The sequence below is a fragment of the Pseudophryne corroboree genome, chromosome 9, assembly GCF_028390025.1.
Source record: "Pseudophryne corroboree isolate aPseCor3 chromosome 9, aPseCor3.hap2, whole genome shotgun sequence".
Taxonomy (NCBI): Eukaryota; Metazoa; Chordata; class Amphibia; order Anura; family Myobatrachidae; genus Pseudophryne; species Pseudophryne corroboree.
Window position 1 is genome coordinate 338,609,756 of NC_086452.1, and position 20,076 is coordinate 338,629,831.

General features: G+C 46.2%; 1 protein-coding gene across 10 annotated transcripts in view; it reads right to left on the reverse strand.

Annotated features, from left to right (window-relative positions):
- Positions 1 to 20,076, reverse strand: part of IQSEC1 (IQ motif and Sec7 domain ArfGEF 1) — a 578,820-nt gene that overhangs the window by 74,320 nt on the left and 484,424 nt on the right. For all 10 annotated transcript variants that reach the window (XM_063940599.1, XM_063940595.1, XM_063940593.1 and 7 more), the window contains 3 exons: positions 8,201 to 8,323; positions 3,266 to 3,432; positions 1,913 to 2,052 (listed from right to left, as the gene is read on the reverse strand). In XM_063940599.1, the coding sequence (XP_063796669.1) occupies positions 1,913 to 2,052; positions 3,266 to 3,432; positions 8,201 to 8,323 (430 nt within the window). The remainder of the gene's footprint in view (positions 1 to 1,912; positions 2,053 to 3,265; positions 3,433 to 8,200; positions 8,324 to 20,076) is intronic.

Sequence of the window (20,076 nt, forward strand, 5' to 3'; positions counted from 1 at the left end):
ACGGGCTTCTTCTCCCGTTTTTCTGAGACCTGGCAGGGGTTAAATACATCCATATAGCCCCCAGGGGCTATATGTGATGTATTTTTAGCCAGAATAAGGTACTATCATTGCTGCCCAGGGCGCCCCCCCCCAGCGCCCTGCACCCTCAGTGACCGCTGCTATGAAGTGTGCTGACAACAATGGCGCACAGCTGCAGTGCTGTGCGCTACCTTATGAAGACTGAAGAGTCTTCTGCCGCCGTTTCTGGACCTCTTCACTTTTCGGCATCTGCAAGGGGGTCGGCGGCGCGGCTCCGGGACGAACCCCAGGGTGAGACCTGTGTTCCGACTCCCTCTGGAGCTAATGGTGTCCAGTAGCCTATGAAGCCAATCCATCCTGCACGCAGGTGAGTTCACTTCTCTCCCCTAAGTCCCTCGTAGCAGTGAGCCTGTTGCCAGCAGGACTCACTGAAAATAAAAAACCTAACAAACTTTTACTCTAAGCAGCTCTTTAGGAGAGCCACCTAGATTGCACCCTTCTCGGCCGGGCACAAAAATCTAACTGAGGCTTGGAGGAGGGTCATAGGGGGAGGAGCCAGTGCACACCACCTGATCCTAAAGCTTTTACTTTTGTGCCCTGTCTCCTGCGGAGCCGCTATTCCCCATGGTCCTGACGGAGTCCCCAGCATCCACTTAGGACGTTAGAGAAATATATGGTTGTAGCAAAGCTTTAATTCTAATCCATGTTACAGAAGCTTATATTTGAGGGGATAAGGTAAAAGGATTGTTTACTGCTCAGTGACAAATATCGCCTTTTTCCAATACATGATATCCATGTACTATGAGAAATGTGTCAACAGTAACATACTGTAATTTCACATCATTCACAATATAGGAGTCCTCATTAGTTGGGAACAATGGAATGTTGGGATGTTGGCAACCGAGTACAGCTGGGAGCTGGAAACTTTACCAAATGCTGTGAAGACTCTGAAAGTCAGCCACGGCAAAGTGGTCACACAGTTTCTAGGTAGTGACAAGCGAACATCTGGATAATCTATGCTATAATATATGCTAAAGCAGGAAAAGAATTGCTAAATAATTTTTAGAAAAACAGTTTAGAAATGTTTCTAAAATAGAATAGTCTATTTGGGTGAGCATTATACAGCACTTTCATAAAATAATGAACCCATTACACAATTTGCAGGTCCCTAAATGAAATTAACACGTTCTAATATTGTGGAAATTGTATGCTGATTCAATCATAACACTATAGTAACTAATAGATTAATAATATTAGCCCAACTGAAGTCAAAGTGCATTGAGAGGATATCTTGTAGAGTAACAGTAGCATGTTTCCACTGACGAGTAATGCACAATTTAAAAGTAATTACAGTGCAAAATATTATTACTTGTAGTGCACCGGTATAGCGTCTACCACTACACGATGGGGTGTATCCACATTTCAGGTCACCACACAAACAACGAAAGACACAACACTGATTATCTATCCTGACACATGCCTCCTACATTGCTCCTAATTAGCCTGGACTATCCTGCCAGACGGCACCTCTGTCCCAACTCCTGAGAAGTTGGGATATATTAGATTTCTCACCAAGTTCAGCAGGTAGCTTGCCACCTCTCACTAATGTGCGTGGTAATTCATAGCTTTTTCTTTAAAGGAGGGAAGGATGGTTGTGGGCATCTTTAGAAATTCTAGACGTGAGCCTTAAGGACATGGCACAAGCCCAATATGGTGTGAACACTCCCCTTTTTGTGTTGTGCACAACCTGCCCTGACTACCTCTTTAACAATGCTGGGAGGTATACTACTATATTCATTTTTAAATTGGTAAATGTTGTACCCTTCTTTTATTGACATGAAAAATTCAATTATTTACTTTGTACTCTTAAGGCCAATTACTTTCAAAAACTTACCGGCTTCTTGCCTACAATAAGTTTTTCAACCTTCTGAACTTGAGAAACGTGATCTTCATTTGTCTTAAGTTCGCGCTTACGGATGCGCTCATAAATGCCTACTAGCATCTCCCGGGGAATGTCCTCGCCATCGTCCACACCTGAAGAGAGTGACAGTTCTCATGAAGAAATGACAAACCTAGCAGATATTACAGCTTGATGCTACCAGTGTATGTGCAAGGTCACAACCAAGTACAAGATAGCTTCAGCTTCCAAGGACTAGCCGGCAGGTACTGAACTTACAAAAAGATTGGTGAAACTTATATTCACACGGTTCTTGCATTAGTTACTTCTTACAGTATGAAGTCATTACCACTTTTACGTGTTTTCAACTTTTATGTACAAAGAGCTTTATAAATGTAACATTATACATACTAAATATTTTATCATTAGAGGTGATCTGTGTGCGCTAATAGGAATATTTACTAAAAGTCGATTTTGATTTCCAGTCGATGTTGCGTTGATTTTCAGTCGATTTTATGTGACAGGTATTTACTAAAGTCAAAATCGATTCAAATAGAACTTTACACTTAGATAGAACTACAATAGAACCTTCAATACTTTAACATAGAGTTCAATTCCTAGCCCTTATCTACTAATGGTGGATTTGAAAATCGGCCCAAAATCACTATTTTCAATAGAACCATCAGAAATAGCTCTATTTGATTTTTTATCATGTAGAATTCTCTGAAACCTCAATATGATGGAAAAACATGGTAGAGAAACATGTGGGCCACTCTGGCTGCATAAATCGTGACATCTAAACGCAGAGCAATGAGTGAAAAATAATTGTGGATATGCAAATTAGCCCAGGAATGAAGGTGTTTGTGGGTATTACAGTGCATGTGACCTGTTTTGACCAATAGAAATGCTTTTGTCTATTTTAGGTCGACATTTGGTCAATGTTAACGATTTTTGTAAATTTTGGGTCGAGTTTTGATGACTAGAACACTTTTACAACTTCAAATAGAACTCGCATCACACAGTAATTTTTAAAAGGAACTCAAAATCGACTTTTAGTAAACGAGCTACTGTATTTGGAATAGAAACACTGTCGTCGATTTTGTGGGGATGGTGGTTCTATTCTGGTCGATTTTAAACAGAACCAAAATCAACTTTTAGTAAATATACCCCAAAGTGTGCAGCTGTTGCTGTTTGATGCATTTAATCACTGTGCCTTTTCCTACACTGCATATTCTACTACAATATATGCAAGACATTCTAGCTATACTTTCATGCTAAGCCTATACCTATAACATCACTTCAGGTCAGTGGTAAATTGGCAGGAATCTTGGAGAATAGAGTGATTGTTACCTCTTAAATTCTTCACAAAATCCTCCAGCTTCATCTTACGCTCAGGCTTGACATTTGGACTGTACATGTCGGTGTTCAGGAGGATAATTGCAAATGCCAGAATGAAGATGGTGTCAGGGTTCCGGAACTGCCGGACAACACCGGGGTTACAGATACAGTACCGCTGGCTGCAACACAAGATTATAATATTGAGATGTACTAGAGCCTTAGATGAGCTGACTTTGGTTACAGACCTAAATTTCATGAAGAGTAACAATTCTATGAACAACCTGCTGCACATTCTAGTGCTGGTGTAGATAATATTTGTGCAGAATTGTTCATTAGTTAACTCTGGGTGAGATCACTGAGTAAGCGGACTGATTATGTGAGTATTGTTACCAAAGTCAAAGGAAGGCCCTAAACCAACTACCTCCATTTAGGCAGGATACTGCTGATTTGAGGGACCAGGACTTTTATGTTGATTCCAGGACAGCTGGATGATTTGCCCTGATAACAGATGTCCCTTTAATGCCACATGTACCAGAAGCAGGTGTGTGCGGCATTAAAGGAGTATTTTTACGGGAGGAGAAGGGGGCAGTCCTTTGGAAACACTGAACATATCCCCATGTATCAAATGCCACAATGAGCTGAGACAATTACAGTATAGTGTGACCAGGCCTCACTGTAACTTAAACACAGCCGCCCCTCATGTTTTGCAACAGCACCCTGACACTGTCCTGATTCTATATATGGAAGAGCTGGAAGGTGTGGATAGGTATTCTATTTTCATGTTAATCTGTGTAAAGTCTCTGGTGAGAAAATACATTTTATTGGAGACAGTCTCCTGAGAGACCGTAAATACTGAGTCAATAAAATATAACATTGATACTGCAAAGTGTTCCAGCGGTGTCTTAGGAGATATTAAAGTCAAAGTTTAAATTGTAATGATAGATCAGAGGCATCCAAATGATGGTTACGCGGGGCCCACCTGCTGCTGCAATCCATCCCCCCTAACCAGGCTGCAGTTTGGACATCAGAGTGTCCCTCTCTGCATGCTGTCCAGCTGAGAAATGTGCTATGAGTCTAGGTAATGGTTGTCAGGGCAATATGTGCACCAACTAATGACAGGTCAGGGAGCAAGTGAGATAGGTAGGTAGGCAGAGGAGGAGGAGACAGTGAGGAAGAGAAGACTGGAGATGAGGGGACAGGCAGAGCCGGATTAAGGGGGGGGGTCCCGGGGATACGTACCCCGGGCCCCCCTTTCCAAAAGGGCCCCCTGCCACACCACAGATCGGATCTTTCTTCAATCCGATCTGCGGTGCAGCGCTCACGAGCCCCGGCTTCCCGCTGCCCTGTCCCTCCTCCTCCTTCAGTACAGCGTGCGGCCAGTGCCGTTTAGCGGCGGGCAACTCCCCCCCCCCCCCCCCCCCCCCCGAGCGAGAGAGGGAGGAGAGGAGATAAGCATCGAAGGAGGAGGCGGGACCCGAAGAGCGGGAAGATGTAAGTATTTTTTTTTTTTACCACTCTTTCTCTCTCTCTCTTCTTCCCTTCCTCCCCCCCACTTGACATTGACACTTGCCTGCCGCACTATGTAAAATGAGGATACCTTCCGCACTGTGTAAAATGGGGATACCTTCCGCACTGTGTAAAATGGGGATACCTTCCGCACTGTGTAAAATGGGGGCACCTGCCGCACTGTGTAAAATGGGGGCACCTGCCGCACTGTGTAAAATGGGGGCACCTGTCGTACTGTGTAAAATGGGGACACCTGCCTGAGTACTGTGTAAAATGGGGGCACCTGCCTGAGTACTGTGTAAAATGGGGGCACCTGCCGCACTGTGTAAAATGGGGATACCTGCCGCACTGTGTAAAATGGGGGCACCTGCCGCACTATGTAAAATGGGGGCACCTGCCGCACTATGTAAAATGAGGATACCTTCCGCACTGTGTAAAATGGGGATACCTGCCGTACTGTGTAAAATGGGGGCACCTGCCGCACTGTGTAAAATGGGGATACCTTCCGCACTGTGTAAAATGGGGATACCTGCCGCACTGTGTAAAATGGGGATACCTGCCGCACTGTGTAAAATGGGGATACCTGCCGCACTGTGTAAAATGGGGATACCTGCCGCACTGTGTAAAATGGGGATACCTGCCGCACTGTGTAAAATGGGGACACCTGCCTGCGTACTGTGTAAAATGGGGGCATCTGCCGCACTGTGTAAAATGGGGACACCTGCCGCACTGTGTAAAATGGAGACACCTGCCGCACTGTGTAAAATGGGGACACCTGCCGTACTGTGTAAAATGGGGACACCTGCCTGCGTACTGTGTAAAATGGGGACACCTGCCTGCGTACTGTGTAAAATGGGGACACCTGCCTGCGTACTGTGTAAAATGGGGACACCTGCCTGCGTACTGTGTAAAATGGGGACACCTGCCTGCGTACTGTGTTGAATGGGGATATCTGCCTGCGTACTATGTAAAATGGGGATATCTGCCTGCGTACTGTGTAAAATGGGGATATCTGCCTACCGTACTGTGTAAAATGGGAACACCTGCCTGCGTACTGTGTAATATGGGGACACTTGCCTGGTGTAATGTGTAAAAAGGGGACTTTTTTTATTTTTATTTTTTCCCCCTGTGGTGGGTGTGATGATATCAGACGAGGCCACGCCCACTTTAATGAGACCACGCCCATCTTAATCAGGCCACACACCCTTGTCGGGAGCGCGCGCGCATGCTTTTTCTTTTTCTGGCTATATGGGGGGGGGGGGCACGCAAAAAATTTTTATAGCAAGGGGGGGGGGGTGCATTTTGAAATCTCGCACTGGGAGCCAAATTGTCTAGAAACGGCCCTGCGTGCAGCGCACTAATGACGGAGCCGCAGGCTTGCTGAGCCGGACAGCAATTGGACAACTGAGCCGTCGCTCAGCTGCGCTGACTACAGCTCTAAGAAGAGTGCTCTAACAGCTGTAGTCAGGGCAGCTGAGCGACGGCTCAGCTGTCCAATTGCTGTCCGGCACAGCAAGCCTGCGGCTCAGTCATTGGCGCGCTGCACTCTAAACTGAAGGAGGAGGGATTCTTAGATAAATTATTTATATATCCCTCCTCCTTGAGTGGACTAAAAAACAAAAAAAAAAACAAAAATATATATATATATATATATATATATATATATATTTTTTTTTTTTTTATTAGTTTTTTAGTCCATGGGGGCCCCCCTCAATTTAGTACCCCAGGCCTCCCGGGGGCCTTAATCCAGCTCTGGGGACAGGACAACCTACATTAAGACCAACAGTGCTGGGCATACAGGTATGTCATCATCGGTGTAGGTGGGCTGTGTATGCCTTGTATTATTATTTTACTCCCCACAAATGCTTGAAGACTGCGCAGTGAACTAATTACACGCTACAGATATATTTTCATGAACAATAAAGGGTAAATTGTCAGCACGGAGTAATGAGTTCAAAATAATTACATGTGGATAGAAAAGAAAAATGTTCTGGTTGCAATCCGTTCAAAGTCTTGTTTTTAATGTGGCACTACAAGAAAAAAGTTTGAACACTCCTGTGTTAGATACAGTTACAATGATAAGTGTTACTGTCATGCATTATACAGCTGCCATTGGCCTGATAATCTGCCATATCCCAGGCATTCATTTGTAAGCTACAGATTCCTTTATTCAAACAGTCAAAAGTTATTGACGTCACCACTATATCCCCTATACCAAGCAAGTCTATATCGATCACAGCCTCCTACACTGGGCGTGAGGCTGTCTCTCAATCAGGCCACAAACACTAGTGGACGTCTATCTACAACAGCTATTGGGGGTAATTCTGAGTTGATCGCAGCAGAAGGTTTGTTAGCAATTGGGCAAAACCATGTGCACTGCAGGAGGGACAGATATAACATGTGCAGAGAGAGTTAGATGTGGGTGGGGTGTATTCAAACTGAAATCTAAATTGCAGTGTAAAAATAAAGCAGCCAGTATTTACCCTGCACAGAAACAAAATAACCCACCCAAATCTAACTCTCTCTGCAAATGTCATATCTGCCCCCCCTGCAGTGCACATGGTTTTGCCCAATTGCTAACAAACTTTCTGCTGCGATCAACTCAGAATTACCCCCCTTGTGTGTTTGTATTAGGTGAGTGCTTTCCCAAATACTAATTACAGAATGTAAAGTAATTCAGCACAATAGAGAAAAATCATATATAGACCCTTAACTTACTGATGAGTGATCCTACCTTGATGAAAGTGAATTGTGTCAAATATAATTTCCATCTCATTCTGTGTCTCAGTATATTTTGTGAGGCAGAAAATGTGTTATGCAAATATTGTGTCATTTATTTGTAACATATGTAAGACCAATCTATGTTGTACAGTATCCTGCATGGCAGTAATACACTCACATTAGTAAGTCATTTGTAGTATTGGTGTAATAAAGAGAATTTCATAACTTTAACACAAAAGACGGAAAGAATCTTCTCCAGACAGTGTCACCAGTCCATAGTGCCTCTCCCACTCCCCTCTACATGAGAGCAGAGATCAGCTCATGAAATGTATTCCTCACGCCTGACCTTCACATGTAGACACTGTACTGCAGAAGGAGATCATCCCTCTCCAGTGCTTTCACACATGCTGTTTAAATTCCTAGTGACCGAGCTCTGACCATCTGACTCTGCTTAAGTCAAACTGCAAGAGCTTAGACAAGCTTAAATCTTTAATTAACTGTATGCAGCTCGAAATATCATGCATTCCTGATATGCCGATCTCCTGCTACCCTTGCATACGTGCTCTAAAAATGTCAAAAGGTATAAGTGTTTTACTTGTACAGATATATTCTCTAATTCCCATACAACCCTATTCTCTGTCACATTTGCTCTAAGTATGCAGCCTAGAGGGGTTGTGATTGAAGTAGATTATACAGGTGAGAGATAAATTGAGTACATACCTAAATGCTTCAATGAGGCGCTCTACTTTCTGGGCTTCTCCCTGGACCCGTATATGAGCCTGGAACTTCCTGAGCGCCTCGTCTAACTCCATGGCGGAAAAATCCATTTCATCAACCACACAGCTGGAACACAGAATATAAAATTGTTAAGTTCAGCCGCCCAACTGAGAAAAACATAACTGTTGAAAATTGGAAAAACACAAAACACAAATGTTGTTTAAAATAATCTTAAAGTATTATGGTATAGTTTGTTGTAATTCATTTATTGCAAATAATTGCAACTGTGATCATTAAGATACACCATACATGACATCGAGACATCCTATAAGGGGTATGCGGACCTGCCATACAGTTACTGTAATGTGGAAACACATGAAGACCCACTATACATGCCATAAGGCCCCACCATATAGTTACATAATGTGGAAACACCATCAGGTGACATAATGACGCACCATACAGTTACTGTAATGTGGAAACACCATCGGCGGGATGTAATTGAGTCTGAGATCGCCGGAGGTGCCGGATGCCGGCCGATCTCAGATGTTTTTTTAAAGGAGCAATCACTTTCAAGGAAAAAATATTACCCCTTTAAAAAAATGTCCGAGATTGGCTGACATCCCGCACCTCTGGTCATCTCGGACTCCATTACCTTCCGCCGCATAAGTGGTGCAGGGGTGTGGTATAACAGACAATGTCTAGTTAGACAGTCAATAGATAGACACCACATGTTAGACAGTCATAAGGTCGTCAGGGTCAAAAGGTAGACATGAAAAAAGTAGACAGTACAAAAGGTCGACAGGGCCAAAAGGTAGGCAGGGTCAAAAGGTCGACATGAAAATGGTCGACATAAAGAGGAAGACCTTTTTTTTGCATTTTTGGGGTTTGTGTGGATAGTTTTGTCATCTGGGACCCCCAGTTGTAGAAAGGCATCCCCTCGAGGGGCTCGCTTTGCTTGCCACACTTCGGGCTCGGTGGGTCGCCTACGTTCGCTACAAGGTTTATAACCAACTCTATGCCAACATGGATAGAGAAGGCATGAAAAGGTCCAAATACATGTCAAATGTAAAAAAAACCTGTGTCTACCTTTTTTATGTCGACCATTTTCATGTCGACGTTTTGACCCTGTATACCTTTTGACCCTGTTAACATTTTGCACTGTCTACCTTTTTCATGTCAACCTAATGTCTGTCTAACATATGGTGTATATCTATTGACTGTCTAACTAGACACTGTCTATCTATCTATCATCCGGATACCGGCATGAAGACCCACCACATAGTAACATAGGACACATCCTTGATCACGGAAAAGTGGCCATTAGTATCTAGACTTAGACCAGACCTGGGTTCAATAAAGCGTGACCCAGACGTTCCATCTCCATCCACACGCTATGAACGAGCATGAAAGTCAGCCCAACACGTCCACAACATTCTCATGCCTCTCCCATGAGAGTTCTGTGTGCTTGCAAGGTCACGGTCCCGAAATGCCCAGTTCATGGATAGTGTGATCGGTCAATGGACGGATCAGTTGACACTAGTGTTCAGATAGCTGAATCAGCGTAGAAGCAAAATTCTTTCTTTGGCGCATACGCAGTATAATGTAATTTGTGGGATCTGAGCGCACTGCTACTTGTGAGTGACTCAGAATCAGCCCCGTAGTATGAAAGCATCATTAACGGGTATGAAAATCCACCACAAATGTCATAAGGACCCACCATACAGGGCCTGCTTCTGTGGAGGGAATAAAGCAAAAAAAGAGCAAGTAACTGTGCACCTTGGCAAAACCATGTTGCACTGCAGGTGGGACACATATAAGATCTGCAGAATGAGATGTGAGAGGGGAGTGTTCAAATCAACATTGCAGTGTAATGGGCCCTACACACTTACCGATAACGATGATCGATATAAACGATATCGTTAAATAATGAGCGATAAATCATTCATATCGGTCAGTGTGTATGCCCCAACGATGAACGATGTTCAGCCCCACGATCGTTCATTTTTGATCTATCCTCGTTTATACAGGCAAGTCAATTTGGACGATATAGCTGTATGTACTCTCATATCGTCCATATTGACCATTGATATCGTCCAGTGTGTAGGCCGCTGGCGGCAATATTAACCATTGATAATATCGTTGGTCGATAAAATCGCTCACATCGCCCAGTGTGTAGGGCCCTTAAGACTAGAGCTGCACATCATTTGTGGGCTACATGCAAAAGCAGCCAGCATTTACCCTGTAAAAATAATTAATACATTTGCAGCCCTTGCAGTGCAACATGGGGCCTAATTCAGACTGGAATGCTGCAGCGGCAGCGATCGCAGTCTGAATCCCTATGAGGAGTGTGCTCGAGCAGCGGACGCACTGCACGTGCGCACCCCGGGAGCCCAGTGAGATGCTAACAGCATCTCTGGGCTGCGATTGCCTCTGTCTGATTGACAGGCAGAGGAGGTCGCGGGGCGGGAGGGGCCGTGCTAATGGCGTTAGAACGCTGTTGGCAGGGCGCGGTCCGGACCACGCAGGTGTGTCTGGACCGTTGGGGCGGGTGGGCCGTGGCGGCTGCGTGACATCACACGCAGCCACTGCGACTCGGGACGCGGTGGGTAGCAGCTTGCCAGCGTGCCGGAGCTGCGCTGACAGGGAGCTACTCGCCAGGTGTCAAAAGCATAATCGCCGTGCGATGCTTTTGCACCTGTACGGGGGTAGGGGGTGGGAGGGCCTGACATGCGGGGCGGACTAGCCCTGTGCTGGGCGTCCCCCCGTATGTCAGAGTAAATGATCGCAGATGTGCTAAATTTAGCACATCTACAATCAGATCTGAATTACCCCCAAGGTTTGTCCCAGGTGCAGTTACTTGCCCTTTTTGCTTTACTCCCTCCTCAGAATCAGGCTCGGAATAAGGAATCATCAAAATTAAATAGAGGTCCACCAAAAATGGCAAAGGAAACCATTCTTTCTTAAGACCAGGGCCGGATTAACAATGGGGCTGATGGAGCTGCAGCTCCAGGCCCACACTCCAAAATAGGCCCACTGCATCTGCAGATCTCTTTGCCTCAGTAGACAGGATAAATAAATTCCTTCTACTGCAGCGCTCTAGCCCCCCTCCGGCTTCACACCCGAGACAACCTCTACTCTCCCCCCTCTCTGCTGCGGTGCCTTGTGAGTCTAATGCCGTCACTGGCATAGATAGTTTGGCAACGATGGTGGTGCAGTGGAAGGCTTTCCCAGACCTCCCTGCGCCATATATGCACGCTGTGGCTTGGCGCCTCCTCTGCCACACATGATGTCACAGCATAGGCGGGTTCAGGTGAGGGTGGGGACCAAAGGCGCTTGCCCCCCCCCCCTCCCCTGTCATTTAGGATTTTTTAAACTTTCATTTATATAGCATCAACACACCCGCCCACGGCACCCAGAGTTGATGACCCTGGAAGAGGTCAAACGGGAGCTGTGCTGCTTACCAGATGATGGCCAGCAGAAGGGCAAGAAGTTGGGGGATGGGCTACCCTGGAGGATGGCAGAGAGTCGGAAGGCACACCACGGGATTATATGAAAGGAGGTGGTGGCTTACCAGCAGCAGCTGAAGGAGCTGGTGACAAAGCAGGAGGCTCTGCTCAGGTACTGGCACACAAAGTTCCATCGGACAGCAGGAGCAGTCTGGGGATGGGAGTAGCACCTCCACCACAGGAGCATCCTTAATTGGCTTAATGGTAAGTGCCTGGCTCCCCATGCAGAGCTGACTTTGTGAATAGTGCTGCTCTAGTGATTTGTGTTTAATGTCCTCAGGAGAGTATGCACTTCGATGGAAAGCAGCAGTGTGCTGTCCTGACAGGATCCTGGCTGTCAAAATACCGACACGGATCAGAATGAGAGCGCCAGCATCCTAAATAGGATCACAATGCTGACGTCAGCATCCCAACAGCTGGGATCCCAATTGATGGACTGCCGGGCCGCCGGAGGGGTAAGCTGCGTGGGAGGGGGATTTTAGGTTCAGGCTGCTGGGGGAGGGTTAGGGTTAGGCTGCGGGAAGGTGGTGGTTAGGTTTAGGTTGCAGGGAGAGGGGGTCAGGGTTAGGCACCCCTGGGAGGATTATTGCCAGGGGGAGGGGGGAAGGTTAGGTTTAGGCTGCGGGAAGGGAGGATTAGGGGGTTGTTAATGCCCCCCTCCGTCGGCTGTGCATGCAGCTCAATCTGATGATGGGGGTCATTCTGAGTTGATCGCTCGCTGTCAATTTTTGCAGCGCAGCGATCAGGTGAAAAAATGAAATTTCTGCGCATGCGTATGCCCCGCAATGCGCACGCGCGATGTACAGGTACAAAGCTCTTTGTGGTTGTGCTCAGATTCTAGCAAAGTTTTCCTTCGCACTGGTGGCTGCAAGAAGATTGACAGGAAGGGGGCGTAACTGGGTGTCAACTGACCGTTTTCAGGGAGTCTTTGCAAAAACGCAGGCGTGCCCGAAAAAACGCAGGCATGGCTGGGCGTTCGCTGGGCGGGTGTATGACGTCAAACACAGACACAAATAGGCTGAAGTGATCGCAAGCGCTGAGTAGGTTCAGAACTACTCTGAACTGCACAAACTGTTTTTGCAGAGCTCGGCTGCACATACGTTCGCACTTCTGCATAGAGTTTGCACGGCTGCTAAAAACAGCTAGCGAGCAATCAACTCGGAATGACCCCCGATATCGTTGTATGCTGCATGTTCGGGCCGGTTGCGGCATGATGTCACTGTGAGATATTGCTAGCGATATCACACAGTGTGTATGGCACCATCATTATGTGCTCTACACCGGAAACTTTCTTGTTTTCTATTTGCAATGAACACTTTGTGCATCTATTTGTTTAATATTTATTGTATTCTGTTAGCCACTACCAAGCAGCACAGAGTACTGTACATGCTGCACTGTCCTTACAATAGTTACACAAATGATTAATCCTACTACCCTAAAAGGGGGTACACACAGAGAGATCCGTTATTAAATTCTAAGCAAGCTAACTAGATTGCTTAGAAATTAAGCACGGATCTCTCCGTATGTATGCCCATAGCGATAGCAATGCGCGGACCCGTGCATCGCTATCGTTGACTCTAGATTTGGCATCTGTGCTAGATCGCTCAGCACACATCTCCCTGTACGGGGCTTAAGGCTGGGTACACATTAGACAGTATGTATGGACAACAAAAACCAGGTTGCGCTTGACAATCAGAGAATATGAAAATTTATTGTAATAAAAATATTTACAACAATTCTCCCGGGAGCAGGGCCGGCGACAGGGGGGGTCAAAGGGGACATCTGTACCGGGCCCCAAGGATCAGAGGGGCCCCAAGTATATGCCACTTAGTGTCCAGCAGGGAATCATCATGGAGTTATTGGGGAGAGACAGACCGTGGTGTGTGTGGGGGAGGAAGGAGAGATATACATATTTTATATCTCTGTATACTGTAGATAAATAAAAATAGATATATTTATTTAATAACAGTTTATTATATAGCGCAGCAAATTCCGTTGCTCTGAGGGGGCCCCAGAGATATCACTGTACCGGGCCCCAAGATGTCTGTTGCCGGCCCTGCCCGGGAGTATGATAAAAACAATTCAATATGACATAATAAATAATAATAATAATAATGCCTAATGCTGTTTGATGCGGACTGCAAATGTTTTAATTTTGTAACATTAATAGTGAACTATAAAAATAAACTACAGATCTGTATACAGAAAAGTAAAACTCACTTGATCAAGTGAGTTTTACTTTTCTGTATACAGATCTGTAGTTTATTTTTATAGTTCACTATTAATGTTACAAAATCTTTTTTAATTAAAACATTTGATTCACGGATCAAGTGAGTTTTACTTTTCTGTATACAGATCTGTAGTTTATTTTTATAGTTCACTATTAATGTTACAAAATCTTTTTTAATTAAAACATTTGCAGTCCGCATCAAACAGCATTAGGCATTCTTTGTATAGAAAGCACTTTCTAATTAATTATTAAGGTTCAGGGGTATTCTATTGAGCAGATTTTATGTCATATTGAATTGTTTTTATCATACTCCCGGGAGAATTGTTGTAAATATTTTTATTACAATAAATTTTCATATTCTCTGATTGTCAAGCGCAACCTGGTTTTTGTTGTCTATATTGTATTTTTTAGGGATTGGCTTTTCCCTTTTCCAGCTGCTGCCGACAATCGTTTACACCACCATTCACCGAGCGCTCAGCTTACTTGTTTTGTTATTAGACAGTATGTAGTCTGATATCAGAGCAACATAACGTCCTTATCGTCTAATGTGTACGCACTAACGCGCAGTGCCGTAACTAGACATTTTAGCGCTGTGTGCAAGAAACTGCATCGGCGCCCCCCCCCCCTTTAATGTAAACTGGCGGCAGTGCGCACCGTAGGCGCGTGCAAAATGTATAGGGGTGTGGCTTCACGGGAAAGGGGTGTGGCCACAAAATAATACCAGTTCATATAATGGTGCACAGTAGTCTCCATTATTCAAATTATACCGCACAGTAGCGCCACTACACCAGGTAGAGCCGCTTTTTCACATTACGGCAGACAGCGTCCCCTTTTTACACATTATGGCAGACAGCGTCCCCTTTTTACACATTATGGCAGACAGCATCCCCTCTTTACACATTACGGCAAACAGCATCCCCTTTTTTATACATTACGGCAGACAGCGTCCCCTTTTTTATACATTACGGCAGACAGCGTCCCCTTTTTACACATTAAGGCAAACAGCGTCCCCTTTTTACACATTACGGCAGACAGCGTCCCCTTTTACACATTGCGGCAGACAGCATCCCCCTTTTACACATTATGGCAGACAGCATCCCCCTTTTTGATGAGGGCAGGGATGCTGAAGGGGCAGAAATATGTAGGCTGAGGGGGAGATACAGGGAGGCTGAGAACAGAGGTGCTGAGGGGGAGCTACAAGGACGGTGAGGGCAGGGACGCTGAAGGAGAAATAAAGGGAGGATGAGGGTAAGGGCGCTGAGGAGTTACAGGGACGGTGAGGGCAGGGATGCTGAGGTGGAGATACAGGGAGGCTGAGGGGGAAATAAAGAGAGCATGAGGTAGGACTTACAGGGAGGGTGAGGGCAAGGATGCTGAGGGAGGAGTAACAGGGAGGGTGAGGGCAGGGATGCTGAAGGGGAAGATACAGGGAGGGCGAGGGCTGGGACGCTGAGGGGGGAGTAACAGGGAGGGTGAGGGCAGGGATGCTGAAGGTGCAGATACAGGGAGGGTGAGGGCTGGGACGCTGAGGGGGGAGTAACAGGGAGGGTGAGGAAAGGGGCACTCAGGGGGAGTTACAGGGAGGTTATGGGTGCTGAGGGGGAGATACAGGGACATAGCACTTAAAATATGTTTGCAAGTATATACACATGATAAGTTACAATGTAACTTATCATGTGTATATACTTCCAAACATATTTTATCCGGCACTGAGTTACATATTTGCCTCAAAATCAACACCCCCTCCCCCCCCCCCCTTTCCCCCCCAGTCGCATCACATATAACAGTTACCTGGCAGGCATCCTAGGACTGACAGGAGGCGGCTACAGGAGAGAACGCACATGTGGAGAGCCTTGGAAAAGGAGGGGAGAGCGCACCGTAGGTTCGGGAGAGAGCTGCATGAAAAAAAGCTGGAGCAGGGGAGGAGACGTCAAGACGCGGTAAAGGAGGAGAGTGCACACAGCCTGGCGTCTTCACATCACGTGCGGGCGGGTTCCTATTAGGCAGGGGTAGGCGGAGCGCAGCACCGGCGGCTGTATCGGCTGTCAGTGGGGAGCACATTGCCGCACCACAGATCGGTAATAGAGATCCGATCTGTGGCGGGTGGCAGGGGGCCCTTTCAGACAGCCTCCTCAGGGACGGGCAGTGGGAGCGCAGCCAGGGGGAATATGCGCTCTAACTAGGTGTGTGCGGTGGGCAATGCCCCTTCAGCACACACCTAGTTACGGCGCTGCTAACGCGCGTCCTGTGCTGCATGGCAGATGGGACAACCCGGCGTCTTGACAGCATACAGTTGAATGCAACCATGAAAGATATAGCGTGTGATTGCACACTATATTGTTCAGAGTGTATGGCCGACTAGCATCTTGTCCTGTTGGTCTGGCCATCGGAACAGGGTTGTAGTGTGCACCCAGCTAAAACTAACACCCCACAAAGTGCCACCGGTAAAGCTGAGCTAGCTAGGCCAGCTTCTATAACCACAAGGACCACAGTCCAGATGCCCAGCAAGCCTTGCCATGAGGAGGACGCCGTGCCAGACCTGAATCAGAAGATAATGCCCCAGCTTTCTTCAGTTTATGATCGGTGAGTAGGGAGCAGATGTATTAAGCCTGGAGAAGTGCTAAAGCAGTGATAAGTGGAAGGTGATAAAGCACCAGCCAATCAGCTCCTGTCATGTTTCCAGCCTGTAATGATTGGTTGGTGCGTGATCACCTTTCACTTATCACTGCTTTATCACTTCTCCAGGCAGGGGCACTTTAAGAGAGGAGGAGGACCGGGTGCAGCCTCCTCCTTTTGCGCCCTCTCCTCTCTGCAAGCAACGCTGACAGTCTGAGCACTAGAGCGCTCAGACTCTACTGCGCATGCGCAGATCTCCGGGAAAATGGCGCGGCTGCCATTTTCCCAGTGATTTTTGTGCTGCACATGCGCAGAACTCTGTGAAAATGGGCGCTGCGCCATTTTCACGGTGTTTTAACACCGCCACGAACGTCGGTGAGGGACTCTGCAAGGGTGAGTATTTAGATACGCCAGTGTCTCCAGGCTTAATACATCTGCCCCTAGATGAGCAGTGCGTGGCTTGTGAGTATGGCATTCCCTGTAAGGCCACACCCCTTGTTACAAGGCAACACCCACTTTTTCAGACCACACCCCACAGCACTGGGCACATCCCCTGCGACAGCGTACAATAGGCCCTTCATAAATTTCAGCTCCAGGCCCATGAGGACCTTAATCTGGCACTGGTTAAGACCCACATTAAAATACCCTTCTCTATATTACCACTTAGAAATAAATAAACATAAAATCAGCCAGCACCATTTTGAAACACCTCAGAAGCAAACAGCTGCACTGCACTGGAAATCATCAATTAAGCTAGCACTTCAGTCACTATTGGTCATACAGACAAATAACTTTACTTATTATTATTCTACATTTACAAATTAACATAGCACTTAATTATCTTAAACTCCACTGGACCAAGAAAAATCTTTCTAGCTGAAGTACAGTAATCTAGAGGTTTTTTCTAGCAAACAAAAAGAATGTGTTTAATTATACATTGCTCTGTCATCCAACAATAAATAATAATCTCAACTATAAATTCACATGCGCCCAACCCTATACTCGGTGCTGTATGTGAGTTGTGAGACACAAGTGTCTTTATGGTCTGTAAATACTTTTATTTTTGCAGTCACAATACTCAGTATAACAGACAGTACAATAATGCATATATATTAGTCCACACGTAATTTGAGTGATCACACAGTATTATCTATGGGGGTCATTTTCACGCAGCAGAGCGAACGGGTCCCTACTGCGCCGGCGCATGCCAGACGGCCGAAGGCCGTAGCAGGGATGCGATCGTCTCTACCTGATTGACAGGCAGAGGCGATCGCTGGGTGGGAGGGGGCGGAACGACGGCGTTTGGCCGCCGTTTCGTGGGTGCGGTCCAGCCAACGAAGGCGTGGCTGGACCGAACAGGGGGCGGGCCACAGCGGCTGCGTGACGTCACACGCAGCCGCTACCGAGCCGGGAAGCAATGAGTAGCTCCCGAACAGCACGCTAAAGCTGCACTGGCCGGGAGCTACTCTTGAAGTGCAAAGGCATCCTTTGCACTTCTGCGGGGGAGGGGGACGACTGACATGCGGGGCGGACTAGCCCTGTGCTGGGTGTCCCTCCGCATTTCAAGGAAGATGATCGTAGCTGTGCTAAATTTAGCACAGCTATGATCAACTCGGAATGACCCCCTATGTTCATAGCAGTAGCATGCATGCAGTGTCAACAAACCGAGGTATAGAGAAATGAATGCAAACTTGATGTCGTATGATGAATACAGTAATGAACAGTCTTGAGAGCAAAGAATGTCTCTGCCCAGAGTAGTATCTTTGTCACCTCTGCCATTGCCGCTCTGCATTTCATTCCGCCCTGACGGTTTATGTACGCCACTGCTGTTACACTGTCTGACTGGACCTGTATGGGTTGATCTTGAAGAAGATGCACCGCTTGTAGAAGGCCGTTGTAAATGGCTCTCAACTCCAGAACATTTATGTGAAGACAGGTTTTTTGACTTGACCATCTTCCTTGGAAGCTTTCCCCTTTTGTGACTGCTCCCCAACCTCGGAGACTTGCATCCGTGGTTACTTTTCCTCCAGACTGGAAATTACTGCCCTTAGAGATTCCATCTTGAATTTGAACCTTTGTAGGTAGAGATTCAGTGTTTTCAGGTTTAGAATCGGTCTGACCGAGCCGTCCGGCTTCGGTACTACGAAAAGGCTCGAATAAAACTCTTCTCCTTGTTGTGACAAGGGAACCAGGACAATCACTTGATCCTGACATAATTTTCGTATTGCTGCTGATACCACTTCCCTGTCTGGAACAGAAGCTGGTAAGGCCGATTTGAAAAATCGGCATGGGGGAACGTCTTGAAACTCCAACCTGTACCCCTGGGACACTATTTGTACGATCCATGGGTCCAGGCCAGATTGAACCCAAATCTGACTGAAGAGTTTCAGACGTGCCCCCACCTGAGCGGACTCCCGCGAGGGTGCCCTAGCGTCATGCTGAAGATTTTGCAGAAGCAGAGGTGGACTTCTGCTCCTGTGAACCTGGAGACGCCGTGGACTTTTTTCCCTTTCCCCTTCCTTTACCTGCAAAGAAAGGGGAACCTTTGCCCTTTTTGTATTTATTGGGCCGAAAGGACTGCATCTGAGAATTATGAGTCTTTTTTGCCGGAGGTCTGGAGGAGGGGCATAGAGGGAGGAGCCAGTTCACACTCTGGAAAAGTCTTAAAGTGCCCATGGCTCCTGCGGAACCGTCTATACCCCATGGTACCAGCATCCTCTAGGACGTATGAGAAAATAAACGTATTTACAGACCATATAGACACTTGTGTCTCACGTACAACACCGAGTATAGGGTTGGGTGCAGGTATCAAAAACCTGAACAATATAACTAGCAATTTGGAGTCTGGACAACTCCTCGGATACCAGCAGCCCCCCGCAACAAGACACAAATACTGCTGCGCTCTAGGCAAACCCCTTGCTTCCATATAAATTCACATGAATGATTTCTAATTCTCTCAGGAGCGGTCATTTCCATTGTAATTAGATCATAGAACACAAGAACTCCAGAATAGGTTATTATCTACCAATAATAGCAATATTTAATATTGTTTAACAACACACTACATTAAAGATATTATCAAATAACTAAGTTAATATAACAAGCACTAGAAACAAACAGTTTTCTATATTCATTTATGGCAAAAGAAAAGAAGATCACATTATTCTAACTCAGTCAGGGACAGAGGAAATTGAGCAAGATGGTGAAGGGACAAGGAACTAGCCAAGTTGGATATACAGTAGTTTGCAGGAAGTTTTAGACTTTATGTTTCTAGAGAATCTGAAATATACTAAGGGTAAGGACACACACACAAACACCTCCATCTAAAAAGAAATGGTGAAAAATAAAGATTCTGTTGCGTTCAGTTCAATGATGAAGGTCTGTAACACAAGCTGTTTACAATTATTTTAACGTGGCTAACTGGATAATGCCCCTTCAACAGTGGGTGATGGAAGTTTCTGTAGGGCTTGCATTGTGTAGACAACATACCTCTCATCATTCTTGCTTCCAGATGCGGAACGCTT